Source organism: Myripristis murdjan, chromosome 23 (assembly GCF_902150065.1).
Source record: "Myripristis murdjan chromosome 23, fMyrMur1.1, whole genome shotgun sequence".
Taxonomy (NCBI): Eukaryota; Metazoa; Chordata; class Actinopteri; order Holocentriformes; family Holocentridae; genus Myripristis; species Myripristis murdjan.
The window spans coordinates 11,734,639-11,748,344 of NC_044002.1; the positions used below are offsets into that span (position 1 = coordinate 11,734,639).

Here is a 13,706-nt window from a genome sequence, read left to right on the forward strand (position 1 = left end):
TGCAGCCTATAAAAACAGAAGCTATGGTTAGTCTTTTGATACTGACTTGATGCCATGAAACCACCCCTGCTCACGATATTTTCAGTGAAATTCCCTGGATAAGATGTTTTTGTGCATGTTTCGTTCCAGGCTTAAGTACCAGTTGTTCATTTTTCACGCATGACAGAAGCAATCTAGTTTCTTCTGACCTTTCCCACACAAGCATAAATCCTCAATCAGTCTGAAGCTTGCAAAAATCACTTTTTTTTTCTTTAGTGGCAAATTCCACCAAGTTTGTTGACACTGTACAACCATTTCAACACAGGTGGAAATAACTCGTTACATTTACTCATGCTACTGTAACTGAATACATTTTGAGTGCCCTTTTAAGTGAGTAACTGTACTTTAACTTAAGCACATTTTTGCTGAAGTATTGCACTTGCCTGGAAAAGGTCACATCTAACAAAGACATTTCTGAAAAAGTAACTCAGTAACTCACTTTTAAATTAGCTACTGGGCATTTTTTTCTATTCTTTTTTCTTATATAAAAAAAACAAAAACAAAAACAAAACATCCATACTTCTGTTTAAGTAATATATCAGCAAAGTAGTAATACAGTCCTTTTAGCCTGGGTTGAATGTCACTCGACTAAAAGACAAAAGCTAGCTAGAGAACAGTGAGAATGATCAAACTCAGACAAGGGCCATTTATACACATTTATTGTTTTATTAAAAAAGAAGTTATAACAGTTTATTTTATACACAACTATTTAAGAGGTTATAAGCCTATTAATAGAGAGCATTTGTCCTTTGACAAGCATGCCCACTTCACAATGCAAAGGAAAAAAAAATAGAGAGAAGAGGGGGAAGAGGGAGAAAAAAAAATAAGACCAAGGACGGATTTTAAAAACAAAAATAAACCTTTTGATTTTTTTTTTAACCCTCAAGTATCACACACTAGGTACCAAATACATAGTTACTATAAAAAACAGCCATTTTCCATGCTGTGTGTGACTGCTAAGCCTCCTAGTGGCAACAGTAGGCCGGCACGGGGCACAAATCCACACAAGCACAAAGACGAGAATGGGAGGTGTGCACCGAGCGAGCCTCAACTCCACACCAGAAGCATGCAAGTGCACAGGAAGATACAGCCAACACATGGGGGGAGGTGATACTACAGGATTAGGGTGCTGGCTCTCTGCAGCTGCGCTGATAAAATGAAGAATGGGGCCTGGAGGTCCTCTCTGTGGATGGATAACGGACCAGTCCATTTAATTTGACAAGGGCCTTCGTCCACAGTGTCTCCAGCAGGGTGCGGTGGAAGTGTGAGTGAGGTTGTGGGGCTATGGCTCTGTACTGCACTTTGTCTGCAGGTTTACAGTTATGCGTAGGGCCCCGTAAATCCCAGATCTTGCAACACGTGAACACAGGGTGACCGGGTCAGTGATTAAAACTCTGGGTAGTAAACACACTCTAACTGTAAGCCTATGGTCTTGCAACAGAAGAGGGGGAGGGGGAGAAAGCCAAAAGAAGATGAAATTAAAGCATGAATAAGAATGTGTTTGTATTTTTTATCTTTTCAAAAAAAATAATTTAGAATCAAAGTTGCAACAGAAGCATACTCAGTCACTGGTTTATTGGACATTTCTTTAGTCCTTGAGGATTAAAAACAAACTGAAACACAAAGGCTATAAATATTTCTCTTGCCATCGGGGAAGTCTGGAGACTAAAAAGGAAGGGGAGAGGCAACTGAAAACACCAATTGGCCATAATGTTTACCATAGCAACACCAGGCTGCAGCTGAATAAATCATCAATTTATTGCCCAGTGGATGCACGCTGCTGAAAACCAAAGCTATGATTTTACCCAAACACAAGAGTCCTGTTTTTGAAAAAGACCAAAATATCATTTGTTCCCTCTTGCACCACTGCATCACAAGCAAATGTGCTTTATTATTATGTCTCAACTTGTATATATTTTCAGCTCTCAAGTACAATACTGCATAAATGTCAAGTAAAAAAAAAATCCAATCCAGAAAAAAAAACAAACCTCAAGATCAAATTCTCGTCAGTGTGACAATTTAGCTGAAACATAATCTACACCTTTATATAACAGTGGTGCTTGATGATTGAGATTAAAAACAGAAAAGAAATAAGTTTCTCTTTAATGAATAAATATAAATATATAGGCAGCTTGGGAGAAAACTCAAGCCAATTGTGAGACGAGGACTCTGCATACAGGTCTGCGGGCTACATTTTGTTGTGAGTAGATGCAGATCGCAAACCTCACACCACAGCCACTTTGAACACATGTCAATCACTCAGATGGCAATATATCTCCTTGAACACAAACATTTAGGAAATCATACTGACTTTGTAATATTCTCCCTGCACCAATTAAAAATGCTGCATCCTCCTGAAAGCTAACACCAAAGTAATACCCAAATCTCCCTTGGGCCAGTTGAGAGAAATGATTATCCCGCAGCTTTAAACAGTCAAACTCTTCGGTTAAATACTGAAAAATAAAAACAAACTTAAATGGGGCAGTCTCTATTCCAATGTGGTGCTGATTTTGGGTACATAATTTGACCATATTTTGTTTTTTTATGCCTTTGGAGATAATCCAATCTACTGTATGGGGCTGAACCAAGCTTTTGATTTCTATACACATTGAGATCAGGCTCACTACACGTCAAATGTCGCCCTAGTCTGAAATCACTCACACTCAACTGTACAACTCTGTCTCTGCAATAAGAGGACAAGCAGGTATGTCTATGGAGCATCTTACATATACTACGCAACAGACACTAACTAAAACTCAGATGAACAATGAATGCCTTATTAGATAATTATACCAAACTACCTAAGTCTATCTGTAATACAGCCATATATCATGTGTTGTTTAGTTGAAGTCACCACCCAGCAAAACTAACTATCCTGACATCATGTCAAAAAACACAGCTTAGCAAGTTCAACAAATGTTAGCATGATTTCCTCCCTTGCAATACCTTTTTTTTTTTTTTTTTTTTGGAGTGAAAATGTTAATCACTATGCAAGATACAAACAAACCGATGCCTTCCAAAACCCAAGCCACGAAAGCCTCTACCAGTCCTACATTAGCTCAGTAAAGCCCAATGCAATTCAACCCTGGGTCATACCCCTAGTCTGTACAGAGCAATTCAGATGTGGAATCACAAATTCTACAGGGTCAAACTGCAGGAAGAGGAGAAGAAAAGTAAACTGGGGAAAACAAAAACTGTGCTTGTCTTGTCCTTTCTTTTTTCTTTTCTTTTTTAGACCTTCATGGCTTTCTGGAAACATGGTTTTGGACTCCTTCAGTGGTCACCTTCCTTTTGTGATGAGGCACTGAAGACACTGCTGCGTGAGGGAGCTGAGATCAGAGGCGATGAGAAGACACAAACAGGTTCAGTTTTCAATCTCTCACCCAGGATCCACAATCTGCCGCAAAGCAGCCAGTGATTATTACTGCAATCTATAAAGTAAAAAGAAGGTGATATATATATTTCAAGGTTCTCTAGGTAGTTTGACTGCCGTACTAGCCTCGACAAACGACACCTGGTGTGTGTTTCAGTTTCGACGCTGTGTGATTCATGAGGCTTGAAACAGAGAGGAGTCTTATCACTGTACAAGATAGATGCTGTACACAAAGAAAACCCAAATGTGTTTAACCCTCATAGGGCGAAAAGTACAACAGGAAATCAAGTAGGAAAAAAAAAAATCCAAGCTGTGATTGCCTTCTCTTTCCATATATCTTGGACTCCAACCTCATGTCCCAACATGTTGAATTAAAGGCGAATGACGCTTTGCACTCAAAAGTCAAATCTGTAACCCATAAATGAATATGACATTATTTTGCCTTCAACAGAAATGGTCACAGGCATTAATATGACTGCCTGTGAGATAACCTATTTTGTCATCTTCTTCAAAACAGTGATCATGTAAAAAGGATGGGTGCCCCCCGCCCCCTTTAGGCAGGCAGGCAGGAGCCTCTGAGTCCAGTCGATGTGGCGTGGGTACATACCACAGGTCAGACCAATGTGAAGGGCATGCGTCAGAGCCAACGCCGGCTAACAGCGGAATGTGAGGAGGACCGCTACTACGCCAGCCCTGTGAAACTCGCTGTCATTTCCACTATTCACTCCATAACCATATGACCATTTCAGTGTTGCTATTGCGCTCAATTTACAGTCATGTTTCAAGCGTCAGCCTGGATGATTGTTCCTGACCGATCACAGAAGTAAACATTTGTTTTGATAACAGGCATACATGTGACTGCAGGATAATGGCCGTCCTGCCCAACACACTGGTGAGTCCAACGAGAACAACTGATGCTCGTGTGCTTGAGATACCTTGATGAGATTTGAAATTCATATGGTCACATGGTTAAAGCATAACTCTGAACATTTTCCCCTCTAAATTTATTCTACTAAAATCTCCACAATTACTTCATTATAAAAAAAGGGAACCTGCATCTTGCATGACTCAAGAAAAAAAAAGCATGTCTTCTTCTTACATGGATACTCACGCAAAGACATTTCTTTTTAAATTTCTGTAAAAATTTGTGGATGTATTTTGCTGAACAACCAAAGCATTAGCCAAAACAACACCAAACCTGGCCTTAGGATAATTGACATTTACAGCTTTTCATCAGTGTGTCTAATTACAGAGTGAGCATTCAATGTGTTGAACAAGACATGCTTTGGGGTTAACTTCTGGGCTGTCCACCAGCGGGACTGTGCTGGAGAGCCGTGCACTAAGAAGCTCTACAGTGAGCCATCTGATGATAAATAGGTCAAAACTGATAAGCATGATGCAAAACAATGAAAAAAAGAAATCTGACCCAGAGTTATGCTTTAAGATGCAAATCCAAGTGAAAATGAAAATGACATGCTCATAGGGAGAAATCTCAGCTACAACTACACAACCACACACACCTTAGAAAGGGAAGGGCGGAGGGGAGAGTGTGTGAAAGCAACCGCGACATCTGGGTGGGGAGAAACGGCTACAGAATGGGAGGGGTGTCTGTCATATACACCAAAGGCTAGATATCCATAAAAATCCTTGTTTAGTAGTAATAGTAATAATAAAAAAAATCAACTTGTTTAAATATGAATATTATAAGTCTGCTTTCTCATGGTTAGGAAATCAAATATAGTCTCTGTGGGGGTTAAAGGAGGCGGGCTGGGGGAGGAGGGGCGGGGAGGGCCCGCCTATCACTACAACTCCATGTCCTGGGCCTCGTCTTCTGAGAAGTCAGACATGGAGCTTTCAGATGAAGAGTCCCCGGCCCCTTCTTCTTGCTCCTTCAGAGCCTCCTCTGTTGCATATTTCTGGATGTACTCTGGAGAGGGGGAGAGGGGGAGAGAGGGAGAGAGGGAGAGAGAGAGAGAGAGAGAGAGAGAGAGAGAGAGAGAGAGAGACACGAGAACACAGAGTCAATGAATGACAGACAAAAACAGATCATGGCAGAGTCACATGTAACTTCAAGGGTTGGGAGGAGTACAAAGAGAGCACACCCAGGGGATACTGGGAGAACCGAAAGATCCCGTGGATACAAAGACACACACACACACACACACACACACACACACACACACACCATAAATAGGCGAACAATGAGACGTACGCGGCATCAAAGAGCAGCAGGGGGGCTGATGGCCAAAAGCTGTGATATACATTACAGATGACTGGACTAAAATCAACCATGAAATCTATTGTATAATTCAATTTGGTTTTAAACAAAATCACATCTATAAACAATTTCACAGCGGTGCAGGAATCCAGAATGTCTTTGTTGAACTTGGACATAAACCAAGTCTAGATGTCACGTCCACACTTTGTGAGGGACTGGTGACTCCTGGAATCTAACCATGCACATGCCATGTCAACAAAGGGTTTATGTGCTTGGTGTGATGGGGCAATGAGAACTACTTTTAATCCTCTGTTGAATAATAAACATAATTTCCCAGATAATTTAAATTCTTAATTAAATTTTTAAGTAAATTATCCATACTTATGTGACTGTAAAACACCCAACATGACTTAATGAGGCTGAACCTTTGATTTTCTGTTTGTACTCCTCTGGCCGGTGGAGGTACATGGCGGCGGCGTCTCCATTTAACGGGTCGATGGGGTTTGGGTAGGCCAGCAGTTGGGGCAGGAACGACTCAAAGATGTTGGTCAGATCTGGGAAAGAAGACGACAGAACATCACTAGCAACAACTCTACCCAAATACTTCAGGAAGTAAAATATTAATGTAAGAGTTAAAGACATTCCCTCCCTGACTGCCCAGTTTTTCTTGTGGTTTCATACAAAAGGAAGCATTTATCTGAGAGGACTTATCGGAGAAAAATGATGCTACATGAAAACTGGTACAGTGCACTGCTGAAGCTCATAATCAATTTACACTGATGTCAGTCATAAAAGACAATACAAAAGGATCAATCATGCAAGATGTAAGTCCCAGGTACCACACCTAAAAGTGTAAAATCCTCAGCCTGACAGCTTCAAGGAGGCCAGAAGTGTGACTACACTAATCCCTTTCACTAGCTGTGCTGCTAGCAGGCCTGCTTTCTCTCCAAGCTGAGGCCTAGTAGAAAAACCTGCAATTCTGCTACCGTCTCCTGGGTGTCACTGTTGGGTCCTCGTGTGGAGTAAATAAACACTTCCCTGTTGTCCACTGTTATTATCCTGTTTGGATGATTTAATCAGTTGCATTTGTTCTCTCTGTCTGCAGAGAACAAATACAGACAATGCTTGGTTGATTTGCCTATTCTCTCCATCAGATTTCCCAATCAGATCTTTTTTTTGTCTTTAAACACTCAACAAAAATAAATCACTGTATTCCACAAAAGCACAAACAAAGCTAAAATGTTCAAAAAAAAGACTGGCTACTCTAAAAGGGTCTGGCTTGATTTTAAAGACAAACTGAGCAAGAGCAAGCTACCTCACATGGTTGCTGAGTGGACCCTGGATCTGGCAACCTGATAATGATTGTCCAATTAGAAAATCCAGTCTCTTTCATATCAAAGCCCTTGAATCAGGGAGCTAATTTATTATCAGGTTAATTAAATGCCATTTAGGGCTTTTACATGCTCCTCTGAGTCATATCTGAGAACACCAGTGAAAATAAATAGGGTGGGCTGCTGAAACATCTGTTAAGGATATCACCATAAATCCATTTATATTGCTCAGCAGCTATCTCAGCCATGTGGAGGGGCTGTAATGAGAAATTAATGGGAAAATGTACAGAGAGAAGGGCACGGGGCGATCGAGAGCGGGAGAGAGCGATCACAAGAGAGACTCGGTGGCAGAGAGAAAAAGAATGAGAAGAGCAACTGGGTGAGAAACAGTAAGGACGCTCACTGCCATTGAGAGAGTGCAAGCATATACCTCTCTCTCTCTCAGCTGACAAGCAGTAAATCATTCCTGTCGGGGTGAATGTTTTCTGACCTTGCTGGCTCAGGGTATTACCTCGTTAGTGTTCACTTCACCCCCCAGTAAGTAGATTAGGGCCACTACTGTACCAGTGCATAATGCTACCACGCCTGCTAGACCGGGGCCTGCAGGGACTAGTAGTTCACCTTTTTGGTGCCGGCAGCCATTTGTCCACTTCTTCACACATCATCACACAGACCGAAATTAAAAAAAAAAAAAAAAAAAAAACAATAGAAAATGGAAGGAGTAGGATACACTTTGGGTCTATGCTGTAGCTTCAACACGCACAGAGGAAACACTCACCGTACAGGGCCGTCCATGTCTGGTTGATGACATCTAAGCACACTGTCCCTGACCTGGGAAATGGAAAAGAAAACCCACATAGACAAGGACAAGGGGGAGGGGAGGTACGAGAGAATTAGTGCCTATGTGAGTCTACACCAAAGCAGCTTGATAACCGGCAACAAAGAACCCTCCACGCACGTATGCACCACACCTGCTGTAACTGTGGTCGATAATGCAGTAAAAATGCGAGGAAAATTATTCTGAGGATTTGGAGATGGGATGTGGGGGGCAACGTTCAATCTAAAACATTCGCATTCACATGACAAATGCTGTTATACTAATATTGCAGTCTTAATACACAGCACTGATGTTTGTTCAGCAAAAATGTCCTGTGTGTAAATATCTTATGAAAGCACCACCAGCCTTCCCCGCAATATCGTTACAATATCGATTGAGGTAAGATATTGTGGTGTTTGATATTTTTCATATCACCCGGCCCTGGTTGAGGCAATGCATTTTCATCAGGCTCTAAAAGATGACTGGGTTCAAATTTTGAGTCTGGCCTCTCAATATTTAATCTCTGGGAGAAATAACAAAAACAAAAGACAGCATGCATCTTATGGAGATTACTGCTTTTGGTTATGAGAGGATGCATGCAAGGTGTATGCAAATGAGCTATAAATGTGCTGAACTAACGTTTACAGTATGGCATGACAGCAGCAAGTTTGATGAGCACCGGCTGATTTCTAATGACAACTTCTGACACTTTTTGTCAGGTCTTAACTAATGGAAACACATCAAAATACTGGCACTTCAAAAACATGACTTACGCTTCATCAATGTTGGGATGAAATATCTTATTCATGAATCCTGAAAAAAGGAAGGCAGAGATGAGGGCAGTAAGTGAAGTGAAACCTGAAAATGTTAGCTGATAATCCTGCACGCATGTACAGCTCGTGCTCCTACCTATTGATGGGGATTTGAAAGGGTATTTGTCGGGAAGATCTACTCGCACCTTCCACACGCCTCCCTCGTACGGCGCTGTACATGACCGAGAGAGAATAGGACAGAAAGAGAACAGACTTGAGGACAGAAAAGAGACTTTCATTCCTTTCAACATCATATCCCATCTTTTATGCACTCTAGTGGATTTGGACACTGTAGGGTTGTAGCAAATTGTGTGTGCTTTTTTCCTCCACTGCTTAGAAACACAACACAGAGAGAGGGGCACTTCACAAACGAGCGACCCACCCCCTCCCATTTGCTTTGATTCTGTTTCAGTAATGTATTTCAGCCTAGGGCCTTGCAGACTTCTTTACTTCCAAATCAATTGGGTGTAATACAGTGACATCAAAGAAAAAGAGAATGTGATTGTGTGTGCCTGTGTGTGTGTGTGTATGTGTGTGTGTGTGTGTGTTTGTGTGTGTGGTGCTCTCCCAGAATAGCTGTACGTAACTGGAGCCTCGTGTGCCGTACTGCAACTGGACAGCGCACAGACACAAACACTGACACTTGTTGAGGATGGATGACAGTGGGCACATGAACACATACGTGCACACACGCACACACACACACTCCTACAGAGAACACAGTTTCTAAGCATCATAAACAGGGCAAAACACCCACTTCCTTTCTTTACTGATGTGTAAGTAGCAGTGGTTTTGGTGCGACAGATGTTGCGAACAGCATAAGTAAGAGGAATTTCCTGCCAGGGACGCTGTCCTTCTCTTCCCCTCGTGCCTGGCTCCACTTCAGTTTACACTTTTGTTGCCTCGGGCCTGGTTTTAATCCACTTTATATTTTTGTCCTGCTCTCGTAAACTCCTCTTTATGTTCAAAACATGGTATTGACTGACATTCCTGCACTGGCAGCCCCAAGAGCCGCTTGCACTGTTGCTTCATGCTGTAATAGGAGCCAAAATTTAGACATGATCCCATATGGTCTTATAGTCAGATCTGAAATGTTAATTTGATTTGAGAGAAGGGAGCAACAGTCTTTCCTCTGTATTCATTTAGCAGTAGAGAGAAATTAAAATGAACATTGTAATTTAGTCTGTTATCTAAAACTGAAGTAAGTGTAGTCCAAATGCTAAAAAAGCCATGATTACATTTTGATTAAAACCATAATCAGCACTAAAACCTCAACTTGAACCATATCTTAGATCCAAACAATGACTGATATGGGACAAAACTAAAATTGTCGCCCAAAGTAACTGCATGAAATGACAGAGGAAAAACTGGGGGTAAAAAGGAGAACGTTTCACCCCAATCAGAACCCAAATGGGGAACACTCAAACAAATGTTTGACAATTTATTTTTTAAGAAACCAGGGTCGAAACATATCCTAGATCCTAGGGCCACTTTCTGGGACACATTAGCCCAATGAGGATTCACCACTGAATTAGGAAGCTTGTTTTATGTGTCAGGAAAAAAAAATCAGTCTTCAAACAGGGGAAAGAAACACTTACTTCCTTGTGGTCCAAAAAACTTGACTACGAATTCATTAAGTCCACTGAGGATGGTGACTTCATGCTTGCTCTCAATGCTGCACGGTTATTAAGGACAACAGCAATTTGGCTTCACAAAAACAAATATGCCTACACACAGTCTATAAAATGACTTGCTGTAATATAAATCATAAATAATTCATAGTTACTGTTTCAGGTCCTGAAACAATTTGACCTCTCTACAATGAAAATTCACATGCTGTTGTTTCCAGCATGACACATCATCACGCACTCTGTTACAAGGAAGATGAAAACGACGGCAGAGTCTGACCTCATCTTTCTTTCCCTCTCTCCCGCCCCATCTCATTCTCTTTCCCATCATACACAGTTATGACAACTGAAGAGAGAAAAGATAGCTTTTGACAGAAAATGAAAACTAATCAATGCAGGGAAATTCCATCGGGATCCCGTACTGACCGCCAATCTACTGCAGGACATTTGGAGAATCACCTTCAATGATGATCACTATCTGCATGTGGATTCTTCATTCTGCACACCATACTGACTGCAGACACACGCCAACAAACATCCTGAGACTGGATTTGAAGTTTAAGTCCATCAGTGACTGCAAGCCCAAAAATGAATACACAAACACACAGACACACACACACACACACGTGGATCAGAGCAATTTGAAATAGAAGGAAATGGTGGGAGGAGAAGCAGGAAAAAGGAATCTCCACATATTTTCTCACAAAAGGCCAAGCTCTCTCTAATGAAGGGGCCATTCATCAGGGTTAGGGGCCCAGCCGCCAGTGGATCAGATTCTACCATCCTCCTTTTTCAAAAACCTCCCTTTACATGTCATGTGTCCACCACACGGACAGAACCGAACAGGCCTCCTTCCACCTGTCACTCTCTAATAGCCGCCTTGGGGATAAAACACAGGTCCCCGCTGAGGAACACAGCAGAAGAGGCTTTATCCTCCAACTGAGGGCCTCACACTCTGACTTAAACAACGACCCGTTCTCCAAACAAACAAAATGTGCCCTCTTGACTTGCCTCTTGTGCTGCCAATAAGGATAAAAACATGAAATCAATTTTTTAAAAAATCGTTAGCATGTATTTAATAAGCTTCTGATCCCACTCCGGGATCACTGATGACACTGAGCATCTCAATTCATAACGACTTAAAGGACAAGAAGTAATTTTAGCGAAGAATCGGGTACAACCTGAAACACTTAATAAAGTTAGGTTGTTCCCTTCCCATTACTCACTACTGGCGATGTTTACATGCTTTAAGATTACACATTTGCAGGAATAATTCATTCTTGTTCCAAATGAAATCATATCAGGTGGTTCAGACAGACCAGAGTGGCCCATCCGGTCCAAAAACACCTAAGAAACCATCTGAGTAATCCAGCCGGTATGAAAACAGCAGTATAACATAGGAGCATGTCAAAAAATGTGCAAGTCACTTCACTGCAAGGTTCTTGTGCTCAAACTTCAAAATAGTTTTCAGTGTTGATTATAATTGTCCTCCCTGGTAAATGCTTAATGCGGTGTAAATTTGCATTTAACCAAACATTTAAAACAATCATTAGTAATCTTGTGTAATTAAGGTAAATTGTCAACAGCAATTATCAGGAAACCAACATCCCTTCCCTTGAAATTCATTCTAAAACCTCACATCCATTTCATAATTTCGTGACACATCTCTGCATTTGGATGTCGACAGCGTTGTTTTAAAACTCCCTGTTAAAAGTGTCAGACTAAAACTCTTCACAGGACAAAACTACTTCAATGTGACCATCTCTACGCAGCATACAACAGATGGTTGAGTAACTGTCACCACGCAAATGTACAGATGCTCATTAGCTGTCATTTTCAGCGTAAGTGAATAATAATAACACGTGAATTGCACATGACTCAAGCAACACAGATTCTCAACACATTTTAATAGGGTGCAAGAATCTTGGGACTCTGGGAAAAAAAGGCTGGATGCTAAGGCCTCTGCTATATAGGAACTTCATGCTCATTTTTGTGTTAATCTATTCTAATGTGATTCACCTCCAAACCTCCAAACCGGCCGAGCTTTAGAGAATTTGCATTTCCCCAAAAACATCTGCCGTAGATGTTTTTCCCTGTGAAATGGGTGAATAATCGGTTAGCGTTTTCCTCTGTTCCTGCCCATTTAAAATGGCAGCTACTCCAGTTACAGACATAATTACAATAATCACAGACCCTTAAGCATGCGTTAGTGTATCTTCTTTTATTCACAGAACCACATGGCTAAAACCAATATTATGGCTATGTGAATACACTCTACCCTAGCCTTATCATTCTACATCTCTACTCTCATTTATGCAGAACTCACATCCTAACAGACATTAGGCCTATCTTCCGATGTGCATGAACAAAAAGACTGGGGATTTAAAAACAGGTGGTATAGAAACTGAGAAGTATGGATATGAGATAGCGAGGGAAGGAATTAACAAAAGAGAGCAAAATACTGATAGAATTTGGTAAATAAAGAACAGAGAGACAACAGAAACGAGAGAAAGGATAAAAAAAAAATCCCAGCCATACAGTAGCAGCTGGCTTGTCAATCCTGATTGAGTGTGTATCCCATTAGCTGTGGCACTGACCCCCAAAGGGTTAAATCAAACTGGAGGCTATTTTAAGCTCTGACTGAATCTGTGAAGGGCAGACTGAATCCCTAGCTTCACGCAGGAAATGTGTCATTGTCATGAAGAAGAAAAACTTCTCTGTTCTGACTCGCGTTTGAGTCAAGAAGCCATCTGAGGTTCTTTCAAAAAAAGGGACATGGCAGAATGAATGACCACTAACACTAATGAGTGACTAATACTTAGAAATCAAGCCAACAAAACATCCACGAGCCTCAGCACAATAGCGACACTAGTCTGAGGCAAAGCCCCACCCACATGGGACTATATGCAAAATGTTTACATTCTGCAGCTTATCAAGCTCTGTCCTTCGTGTAAGGGCATCTGTGCACCTAACCAACAGGCCAGACACTGCTGTCTGAGGGAATGCGTATATGGAGGAGCAATCCCCAAGAGGGGGATGGGGTGGACTGTGTGTGGATGTGAGTGTGTGTGTGTGTTGTATGTGATAAAGGAGAGTGGGGGTCGGTATAAGCTATTAATGGGGTTGAATAAACAGTGATCCTTCTGCAGGCTAATTGACACAAGTAAAAGCAACCTAAGCCAGAGAAGAATTGGCCTCACAATGCTTGTCCTGTGTCAACTGAGACATTTTTACATTACATACATTTAGCTGACATTCTTATCTAGAGAGGCTTACTGCAAAAGTAGAGTAAGTTAAGAATAAGTTTCCTACATCACAAAAATTACACACAGCCAATAAGGAGACCAGTAAGGAGAACAGAGATCAAGGCCCTGGACCTGGAGAGCTTTGAGAGAGCACCTTGTAGAGCACCTGCTCATTTCTCACATACTGTTACACTCGCGTGATAACAATGTGAACACAGTGTGTTCAGTAGCAAGCAGAGCAAG

The 13,706-nt window shown here is 41.4% G+C and overlaps 1 protein-coding gene across 1 annotated transcript in view; it reads right to left on the minus strand.

Moving 5' to 3' along the window:
- Positions 1-1,597: 1,597 nt before the first annotated feature.
- Positions 1,598-13,706, minus strand: part of ube2h (ubiquitin-conjugating enzyme E2H (UBC8 homolog, yeast)) — a 28,619-nt gene continuing 16,510 nt past the window's right edge. The window contains exons 2-7 of the mRNA XM_030046241.1: positions 10,189-10,265; positions 8,688-8,762; positions 8,552-8,591; positions 7,740-7,792; positions 6,056-6,184; positions 1,598-5,339 (exon numbers count right to left, since the gene is read on the minus strand). Coding sequence (XP_029902101.1) covers positions 5,215-5,339; positions 6,056-6,184; positions 7,740-7,792; positions 8,552-8,591; positions 8,688-8,762; positions 10,189-10,265 — 499 coding nt within the window. The 3' untranslated portion in view covers positions 1,598-5,214. The remainder of the gene's footprint in view (positions 5,340-6,055; positions 6,185-7,739; positions 7,793-8,551; positions 8,592-8,687; positions 8,763-10,188; positions 10,266-13,706) is intronic.